Below are 10,920 nucleotides of genomic sequence, written 5' to 3'. Positions count from 1 at the left end.
CATTTTGAATAGATACACAGTATTAAAAATAACAAATAAACATGGTTTTGTTATTCACAACTGAGACATCCACTGTGCTCCCATTTGGCCCGCTCTGCTAGAATCAAAAATAAAACACAGCAGCTCAGTAGCCTAAAGAAGCACAGATGATAGAACAGGTTCTATATGATCGTTAACAGCAATTACAAAGAAAAAAAAAAAGAAAAAAAAACAATCCACAAATATGGATAATAACTTAAAGAGCGTTCCCCAAAGGAAACTTTTAAGGGATGACCAGAGAGCTCTCCTGCAGTTTGTTCTCGACAGATCGGAGGAGTGTGGTGGAGCGATAGAGGAATGCGAGGAGAGATGAAAGAGAAACACCCCTGTGAGTTGGAATGATATGCCAAGGCTTTGAGGCATTTGTTGGTACAATATAAAGAGTCAGTCAGTCTAGTTATCTGCCAATTCTTAAACAAACTTCACAATTCGCCCTCCTACGACAAAGAAGAGGCAGCTTTTATTTTCAGCTCAAAGCGATACGCTCAAGCCCTCAAACCTTGAGGGTTCCTCATGTGGTCCTCATGTGAATTGTCAACAGTCGAAGCAGTTAGACAAGAAATCCTAGCCTGTCTGATTCCGAGCCGGTTAATGACCAGTTAGTCTGTGTGTGTGTGTGTGTTGGAGTGTGTCTGTAGCCTGAGGAGGTTGCAGACAGGTCGGTGCTGCCTGTCATTCACTGCACACACAGAATGACAATGGAGAAAACAAAAGCCCCTGCCATGAGGTGAGATGGTGGTAAATCACGCACCTTCATTCTGCTACGGTAACATGGGTAATCCCGTGTTAGCGTTGTGTTTTTGTGTTATTGTGCGTGCCTTTGGGTGGTGAATACATGGATTTTTCTTCTGTTTGTCCCAAAGCTGTCTTATTTATATACAAGAATAGTGTCATTTTCAATCATTGAAGAAGACAGTCAACACCGAATATGACAGATGACTTAACACCCATTTTACGCCTTCGTAGCCTCAAATTGGTTTCACATCTTGCAGATGAAACATTGCTTTGGAGGATTCAAGCTGAATCAGGTTAGCAGTTATCATGGGATGGCCCGCATGGGAATGGGTTACTGTGGGTATGTAGCTATAGTGGCTGATCAGGGGGCAGTGAAAATGAAGACGAGGCAGAGGCAATACAGTACATAAAGGAACCAAAATGCTCTGTGGGCATCTGTGATTTGTGCCAGGGTGTGCATATTCATAGGCAGGTATCATTATTTTCATCACGGTGGTGAAAAAAAATGTCTTGCTTGCTCTCTCGTTTCCTTGACCAATCAACAATCCCCATCTGTTGTCATGACAACTAGCACCTCACTTTTGCCCATCTCCTCCAGCGCGGTCGCCAGAGAGACCAGGTCTGCGTCAGCTTGGTGACAAGCTTCCCATAAGTCCAGTAGAACACCCGTGGGGCTAGGCTTTGTTGCAAAGTAATTCAAGTACCTAAAAGGAAAGAAAGACCAGGCAAGTAGGAAGAAGAAAAGGAGAGAAGAAAAAATGTACTCCATTACTGATTGCAAACATCTTTAGGTCATTAATACTGTATGATGAAAATACTGCTGGTACCAATTTATCTTGACAGTCCAATATTGATGCCCAACGAACTATCATAATTCATAGAGCAGGATTAGCTAGTTAGCAAGATAAAATATCTTCTGAAAGAAATGCATGGCTGAATCATATTCCTGAACTTAATATTCAAGTTTGTTTACATCAGGGCGACCAAAATATAATGTTTTTCACAGTTGTTAACTTCTTCTGTTCAAACCCAACTCTAAACTGAGCCCCTTTTTAAATCATAACCCATACATCTAACCTCAGACAGTGAATATCTACATCTACACCTTTTACACAATTCTGAGTTATCACTTGACAGTAGGAACCTGAGTATCAACACTGGACTCTACAGGTAAAGCGTGACCAAAGCTTCCTTTCACACATAAACATGGGAGGCAGATCTGACCTGTCAAAGCCCAGACTGCGTGCCAGTAGTCTCCAGTCACATCCTCGAGCACTGGGCGCATCCAAACTGGCACAGATCTTCTGGCGGATGGAGTCAGGCAAGCGAAAGGCATAGGGTCCCACTTGAGAGGAAGGCAGGCATGTGCCTCCTGAGGGGAGGGGCGAGTGCGGTGGTAGAGTCTGGATTGACAGAGAAGGTGAGAAGCATTGAGGCCAACTGTTGTATGTTTTTGGTATAGCTGTATGGCTTTCATAGCAACTTTATCTGTGTTTGCACGAGCATTATTTCCATTGTCAGCGTTACCTCCTGAATATCCGTGTGCAGCTGGAATATCTGTCCCTCCCCTTCCACCTGTCGCACACAGATCTTACAGGTGAGCTGTGACACAGCCAGGCTGCCTCTCTCCATGCTGAAGGTGCAGTGCAGGGGTCTCTGACTGCCGCTCCAGATGTGATAGAACGGGATCTCCTGTTAATGATGAAATGATATTAAGAGGGAAAGCTGGAAGAAAAAAAACTCTACACTGTGATTAAAGTGGCTTTGTCCTGAGCAGCACAATCAGGAAGGATCTAGAACACGGTTTCCATTCAAGGAGAGTGCAATATGCTTTATTTTGATATCGGGTGTTTCCACCAACTGGGTATCAGAGGACAATTTATTTCTAAAGTGCACTGTCCATAAATTAGGAGCACTATCAGATTTCCTGTTTGTTTATTCAGCGAGGGTTCAGACTGCAATCTCGGTGCTGCCGCCAAGAGAATGCAGCACAGGGTTTGGATGTTTACAACAGCAGCGAATAGTAGGAAATCCACTGGCTGTGTTTTCTGAGAAAATAGACATTTGACTATGAACTCAAAAGTTTGGTAAACCACAGTTTTTGGTTAGGACTTATGTTTTAATAATCTGCATTATTCAGGCTGATCATGGTTTGTGCTCTGTAGATGACAGTTTTAAACACTACACATATTAACAGGCTGTAATAGAGTATCATCAGCATTTCGAGTGTCTCACCTGATACTTTGCCAGTAGTTTGCTTCTCCAGTGCGTGTGAGGAATGTCGTGAATGGACAGGCGCAGGTTGTGGTAGCTGTCTTTGAAGAACAGCGGCTTGGGATCTTCCAGCAAAACTCCACCTAGACTCCTCTCCAAATCCAGCACCTCCTGCACCGAGGCAGAGAGAAGATGGGCTTAGGGACATATTTATTTGATCAATTTCATTATGGGTTTATCATCCTAACAAATTTCAAAACAGGCTTTCCAAAAATCCTTAATTAAAATGCACTGTGCATTCTCTAAGTTGGTGTCTCCAAATGGAAATGTGTGAGAGCTAACAGTTTGAAAGCTGTTTGAACTTGAGCAGCCAGAACTTATGTAATGTGATGCCAGTAAACTGCACACAGCACGTTCATGTTTACTACCCCGGCTGGTCTGTGAACACTTTATACAAAAGGGACAGACAGAGGGAAAATATTTAACATCAGTGAGTCCAACTTGCTGTTTAGCAGGGTGTTTGTATTGTGCTGTACTATTTTGAGTCTTTCCTTCTGGTGGCTAAGAAAGATTCAATAAGTGATACGAGAATTTGATTTGGGCCAGTAGTGTGGATCTGCAGGGCCTCAGTTTAGAGCGCATGGGACTCCTCTATTGCACCGGACTACGATGGAAATGAGACATATTATTATTCCGTGGCATGCTTCATATTTCATTATTTCATAATGAATTTAATCTGTGTCCTTTGTTTTGTTTTTGTGACTATTTGTTTGTTTGTTTATTAAGATCCCCATTTGCTTCTGCATAATAGTCACTATTCTTCTTGGGGTCCGCACAGTTTATGAGGTGACGTGGTGATACCATACACATATACACACTCATATTAGTCTTCCCAATACACTGACACAAAACATCGTAATGTACGTGTACAGTAAATAAAACAATAATAACTGACGCAAAATTAAAAAAGACTGAATATGTCATGAGCTAACAGATAAATATAATTTCACCTGGAGTGTACTTATTATATAAGTTTCCTCTTAAGTAATGCTCTTTTAGCATTATTTTAAATATTTTAAAAATGTATTATTTTGTTTTGTAATGATGATTGTAAGTTAATTTCATTCTACCGTTGCTCTGTACAGTAATGTACACTGAACTGATGCGGTTTGGATTTTGGTACCTCCACCACCATGTCTTATAAAATAATTGTGTGTATCTGTGCTAAAAGATAGTCTTTTGTAAAACATAAGTCTTTGTTGTTATGACATTCCTAATGAAAACCATCAGTGAATACAGTAATCATAATGTTTGGACTATTTGGACAAGTGTGTTATGTGTATGTCGTTTATGACCAAACCAAGCTCTATGTTTGTATTGTACTTTATAACTAAAGCTGACATGATGTATATAGTCTCATTTTACAAAATCTTGTCTTTTGCAGCTTTAACTAAATTACCAGTAATGCAATTATTAATCCACACCATAAGTATAATATTGCTAGACTGACAGGTCTGAAAGATAAAAGGTCAAGTGACAAACACAAGAGCAGCACCTTGAGTGCATGAGGGGTGTCGTGGATGCAGTAGATACGGAGGCTGTAGTCCAGGGAGAGGCAGGGTGCTCGGGGGGCGAACAGTGCCAGCTGCAGGCGTTTGCAGGCTGGCTGTGGGGGGCACGACTGGCCCACCAGGCCGTACGTTCCCAGCTGTTCCATGAGAACATGACAACACTCCTCCTCCAGCTGCAGGTAGCACGGAGACGACAAAGTCTCCTCTCCTACTGTCAGCACCTCCTGTAAAGAGATCGAAGTAGGGTTCGATGATGACACATCTGCCAACAAGAAAGCCATTATCTGGTACCAGTCAGAGGCTGTCTCACCTCCCATGCCCCCTGGTGTGTCTGTGTCTTGAGTGTGAGGGTCCAATCAGGTGTAGGTGTGTCTAGCTGGGCACAGTGGGGCAAAGTAAGAACCACAGGACGATTCAGCAGCATACCGGACGGGCCACAGCTCACAACAGGACTAAGTACAGTCTGACTGCCCTCAGAGGGTAGCCTGTAAATGTCAAATACACACACACGCACACACACACACACACACACACACACAGGGAGAACGCCAGGAGTCAGTTGCCAAAACATCACACTTGATTTATAAAAGAACATCATGGCCACGACACAGTTTTGTACATGCTGGTATTGACGTATTTGAGGCATACTGAATATCAAACTTCCAGAAAATTGGCAAGAAATTAATCCAGTCCAATTTTAGTGTAGCAGTTGAGACAAGTTGATCAATTTTTTATCCTTGGAAAAAGTGATAGAACTTGCAAATAAACTTCAAGTGGTTCGCAGTAGGTGAGCCTTTGCGTCGGAAAACTTTTGATTGAGGTGAGAATAAGGTCTATTCTGCCTTGGTTGTGAAACAGATGAGTGAAATAGAGGAATAAAGATGGAGGGCACTCACGTCGTTTTGTCCCACTTGTTGATAATGAGGTACATCTCATAGAACTTCCCCTGGGGGATTGTGCCAGGGGGGACCAGCAGACTCACACCTACGGGGGAGAAGGTATCATGACTTATCTTGTCTTATCCTGAATTCTGGTTTCATTTGCATGTGAAAAGCCAGCTGCATGCGATATACGTTACCTGTATTGGGGATGGTAAGGCGTCCTCCCAGATTACCCAGGGTGGCACTGGTGCTCAGCCCAGGTTCTCTGGAAAGGGTGTGGCTGTGGTAGTCTCGCTCTCTACCCACGGTACCCACCGACTTCAGGCTGAGGATCTCCCCGTCTGAGCAGATGTCCGCGGGGAGCTCCAGCGACGAAAGAGTGGAGGAATTATACACCTTGATTTTGAGACTGGGCAACGGGTCCAGCAGGGGAGAGGTGGTCATGGGGATCTTGTGGGGGCTGTCATTGACTCCCTGCTGCAGAGAGAAGAGAGGCCCACGGAAAGCCCCCGCTGTGGCTGTCAGATCCGGAGGAGCTGAGGGATGCAGAGGGTGAGGGTTATCTGTAGACATGGGAGAAGAGAGGAACTGTTCTCTTATCACCAGAAACGACACAGGCAGGCTTGAGAGTGCTAAAATTGATGCGAGTGAAATGGATTAATGTTGCTAATTAATATTTGATGGAAAGTACAAGAGAAGGGATACCATGACAAATGCTTAAAGTGTAAAAAATGTAATGCAGTAAAGAATGGAGAATTGACTAAGCGAGAGGAGATAATGGTATAAAGAGAATTAATTTAATAATAATTAAATTATATTATGCTATTTATAATTGATGATATAAATAGCAGTGTGATAATGAAATGAATTGTGAGGAAGTGCTTCAACAAGACAAGCGAAAACAAGAAAAGTTGTGAAAAATAAACACAAATTGTGTATGAATGTGTACTGATAGATGTGTGTGTGTGAACATACCCTGTCTGGGAGGCTTGTAGTTGCCAGGGTGGAAGGCGGCGGTGAGAGCAGACGAAGAATCGGTGATGTCTCCATGGAGATGGCGGCATCTGCGGCGATATGCGAGCACTCCCACGCACAACACCAGTATCACACACAGCAGCAGGGCCCCCACCAGACCAGCGTAGACTGCTACACCCATACCTGGGGCCAGGGCTGAAAGAGGGACAGAAGGACAGACGGTCAAGACATTGAAAGGGAGAAACATGTGAAAACACACAGATACAAATGCAAGGGAAACACAAGAGGAAAGAAAATATAATTAAGAAATATCATCTGACTACATACCTGTTGTAGCAGATTAACTTAGAATACAAGTTAGTGTTAAAAGGATTAGCTGGTTAATTGATTACTGGATCATCAGAACATCAACAACAATTTTCAATTAATCTTTTAAGTCATTTATCAACACCTGCTTATTCCCACTTCTAACATGTGAGTTACTGCGTTTCTCTTTTTTATGCGATTGCAAATTCAGTATCTTTGGATTTTTGCCAGTTTGAAGACACCACTGTGTGCTCTGAGAGACTACGCGATTAATTGAAATTTAATCAGTAGATCAATCAATAATTAAAATAATCAGTGGTTGCAGCCCTTGGGCTGCCACAGCTGAAATTGAAATCCTCAAGGACAGGTTCACATTTGCACTAAAAAAGACTGTATGCCGGATGGGTACTGGCGCCAATACTGACCTTATTAGGTGGATCAGGTATCAGCCATGATGTGACCGATCCACATTTAATATACTTTCTTGGTTAATGTATATTCACTCATCGTGTTACCTCACATAAAAATGATGCCAATGACATCGATACAGTGAGGTATACAATTTTAAAAGTTAGGGAGGGGATAACTTCACAGCCAGTATGGACAAGATGAATGATCACAGTGACAGATAACTCTTTCAGTGTTGGTTTAAGATGTGAACCTCTCCTTTAAAGTTAACGCTTCATCATATCCTCCTTGAAAGCAACATTAATAAACAGATCCTCCTAGCCTGCAGGGGGCACATCAGACAAACAAAAGTCAGAATGGATCGAAGTGAGGTTGGGAAGGAGGTTGGTTGGCCATAACTTCAACTGCTCCCCGTTAGGCTCCCTCTCTTTTCTCCTGCTGGGTGATTGGTTGTTACTGGTCATCAGGCCTACCACAGCCTGCTTTAACCCTGACTCCCCAACACTAGCAGATCCATACCCAGCCCAGACACGTGAGCCAGTCACACCACAAGAAAGGGGGAGAAGACATGCAGCGATGTTGGTGGGAGACAATGAAGAGCAAAAAAAAAGGAGCAGACAGGCTGGATAAACAGAGGAGGATGGAGCTGGGGGAGAGGCAATTTGGCAAAAGGGATAGGAAGGAGTTAGATAAGGTGGTGATTTGTTGAGAGGACAGATGGATTATAAGTGTGGTGAGGAGGAGAGAGAAGATAAGGATAGCTGTGCTTGAGGAAAAGGCCCATGTTAAAGAGCAGGAGAGAGTGGGGAACAAGTTAGGAGGAAACCACAGACACTACAGAGCAGCAGTGAGAGTAGAAGAAAGAGTGGAGGAGAGGAAAGCCGGAGGCAGACAGGCTGGCAGAGGAGAGCTCCCATGCTCACGTGGCACGATGGAACTGAATCCGACAGCCGTCCGCACTTATTACCACAAACGGAACAATAGCGAATTAGGTGCATTACCGTGGCTTCTCTCCCCTGAGCCCACGTCACATTGAGCCAGAGGAATTACCATCACTTCAAATGTAAACTATATCACAGATTAACTGAAAGTCAGACAGAAATCAACTGTTTTTATCCAGAAAGTGCTATGCTTCCACCTCATAGCCTATGGATCAAAGAGTCTCAGCTAAGAGTCATGTCATTTTGCTCCTTTCATAGCAGCTTGCAGATTTTTTTTCCCACCAACATATTGGGTTAAAGCCAGTTTTTGAACAGCTTGTTTAATTAACACCAACATCTACGAATCCCTTTGTTGTGACTGTATCTTCTGTTTTCTACATCTACAGTTGCAGCAAGCTGTTATGTAAATGATGCAATGTGCTACCATGGAGCCAGCTCAGAAACCTATGTTACGCTTAGTCAACATATGAGACAGGATGGGATAACAACACTCATAAGCAGGCTGGACAAGAAGGTGAGGCGCGTCTTTGCTGGACTCGATCGGAGATGACAACGAAGTGTTGATAGACGGGCTCAATACAAAACGCTGCACGCATTCAGCTCCGCTTGCTAACACAGATGTTAGGACTCCTAATATGTATGTGCACACAGGCAGACACACACACACACACACACACACACAGTCCAGTACAAACACAAACAGTATGATGCAGTGAAAGAGTGAAGTCATGGGAAGGTGAACTTACGATGGCTTGCATGTTCAATAGAAATCTTTTTATCTGTTTGAACAGGAGAAAAAACAAGAGAAGAAGAAAAGGAAAAAAACAACATAAAAATGGATGGACTAGTCATTATGCAAATGAAAGATACAAGAACATAATACAAAGCAGAAACGGGTAAGTAAACAATAGCTCATCAATATGAAAATAGAAATGTAAACATAAAAGGCATACTGCAAGCAAGAAAACATATAAGAAATAATGACCTCTTCTAGAAAAGTGTGAGAATGTGTGGTACTGTGGAATGAAGTTCAGCATAATTGTTTACATAATGTACAAGGAATAAAAATGACTGTGAAAGAGATTATGATCATTTGGATGAGAGTGGCAAAGTTAAAGACAGTTTTGAAAATGAACAAGGATGCTGGTGTGTGGAACATGATGGAAACAATGTAGATTAAAACCGTCTCTTTACACACCCCACAGGGTACGTTATCACCTCCATCCCATGAAAAAAAAAAACCCATCTCTATCCTGACGGGAACAATATTTTCCAAGATAACACCAATGTGAATCGTCCCTGAGTGGCCCGATGAATATCGAAACAATCTTTCAGGATCGTGCCACTCACTGTATCTCAAACAAAATAACTTTCTCTCCCAAGCATCATCAAAGCACCAAATGGATTCCCTGACTTTCCCATTCATCCGACAGCAATTAGAATCTACTAGGAGGCAGTGTAGATGATGGTTTGTGGTGTCTCAAAGCATTTTACATTTATGACTGGGGTATTTAGCTGATCCTCGAAGGGATTAACAGTGAGTGAGACATTATAGTGAGCCTTTATTGTTTGACTGTCTGAAGCAAGGAACGCAAATAACCATAATGTCATCAGGACAATTTGTATCCGCAGAATAATCTCATTAATGTGCTAGGAAAATAAATCAGTAACCTGTAGTTTGCCAAGTGACTTATTTACAGATTTTCTACAGCACAGTGCTTCCCATCTTCCCCCTTCTGCCAGAGCCACTCGAGTGCATGTTTTCCTGACAGCCCCCTGAGATCGCTCCACTCTGTACAGCCAAATCAGACAGTGTATTTGTCTAATCTGGCTGTTCCATGGAAGCCTGTTTATGTCAGAACTCGCGTGTATGTCTGATAGAGTTGAAGTGGAATGATGCATATGATTCCCCCCCCCCCCCGTTGCATGTGCATTTTACAAGGTTTGTCTGCATGCTTGGGCGTGTTGGTCTGTGAACTTGTGTGTATGTGGGTTTTTTTAAGAGTGTGCTTGAATGTGTCTCACTGCCTCTGTGGATGTGCGTCTCTAAGATTCTAATGCGCTGTCAGCAGGATTCCTCCCAGCTCATCACGGGCTGCACATTGGGTGTCAGTGTGAGTCTGACTCATTCTCATATGCTCTTCCCTGTGCTAATTTTTCAACTTGGCCGTGTCATGCTCGCTTCCCACTCCATGCGCTCCCTTTGCCTGCACTTGCTCTATCGCTCTTCCTCTCTCTCCATCTGTGCTCTTTAGATGTGGATCACTTGCCTTCTCTCTTTGTGAACCTAAATTTTGCCTCATGAAACATCTGTCTGCGATTTAGCTGTTTTTCCTTTCATCTCTCTCTACATCATCCGCACTCTCACCATGCTACAATGGCTAAACACCTTGGGAATACAGTTTTATTCCAAAAAAGCTTTGAAATGTTAACCTTACAAAACTGTGAGCTATGAGCAAAGAAATCACTGCCTGCAAGACGTGTTATCACTTCAACTATCTCCTGAAGCAGCAAAGCATTGAGGGCTGTTATAGAACTGACCCCTATAGATACCACAGAAACACCATTTTTCTTTTAGATATTAGACAGTTGAACTCAGCTCAACAGATGTGTAACTGTATTAAAGGAAAATACATTACAACAAAAAATATATAGGAGCCCAATATTGAATTTCCTTTGACATTTAACCACCCCAGCTCAAACACCTTGCTCAGGTGACTTACTGCGCGCACACAGTCCCTCAGTGCAGTTTTTGCTTTCCATCATGCTGCCGCTGCAGTGCTTTCCTCCATTCCTGGGTGGGGGGGCTTGGCACTCACGACTGCGCCAGTGGGTGCACTCTGTCCCACA

General features: G+C 43.0%; 1 protein-coding gene across 1 annotated transcript in view; it reads right to left on the bottom strand.

Annotated features, from left to right (window-relative positions):
• Positions 1-315: 315 nt before the first annotated feature.
• unc5b (unc-5 netrin receptor B) overlaps positions 316-10,920 on the bottom strand; it is a 16,615-nt gene continuing 6,010 nt past the window's right edge. Inside the window, exons 7-17 of the mRNA XM_035663794.1 lie at positions 10,794-10,919; positions 8,817-8,849; positions 6,416-6,610; positions 5,638-6,003; positions 5,456-5,543; positions 4,870-5,044; positions 4,544-4,783; positions 3,010-3,159; positions 2,302-2,466; positions 1,999-2,177; positions 316-1,478 (exon numbers count right to left, since the gene is read on the bottom strand). Of these exons, the coding sequence (XP_035519687.1) occupies positions 1,313-1,478; positions 1,999-2,177; positions 2,302-2,466; positions 3,010-3,159; positions 4,544-4,783; positions 4,870-5,044; positions 5,456-5,543; positions 5,638-6,003; positions 6,416-6,610; positions 8,817-8,849; positions 10,794-10,919 (1,883 nt within the window). The 3' untranslated portion in view covers positions 316-1,312. The remainder of the gene's footprint in view (positions 1,479-1,998; positions 2,178-2,301; positions 2,467-3,009; positions 3,160-4,543; positions 4,784-4,869; positions 5,045-5,455; positions 5,544-5,637; positions 6,004-6,415; positions 6,611-8,816; positions 8,850-10,793; position 10,920) is intronic.

The sequence above is a fragment of the Morone saxatilis genome, unplaced genomic scaffold (genome assembly GCF_004916995.1).
Source record: "Morone saxatilis isolate NCDOM2014 unplaced genomic scaffold, NCSU_SB_2.0 Contig19, whole genome shotgun sequence".
Classification (NCBI taxonomy): domain Eukaryota; kingdom Metazoa; phylum Chordata; class Actinopteri; family Moronidae; genus Morone; species Morone saxatilis.
This window is presented reverse-complemented; position numbering and strand designations above follow the sequence as displayed.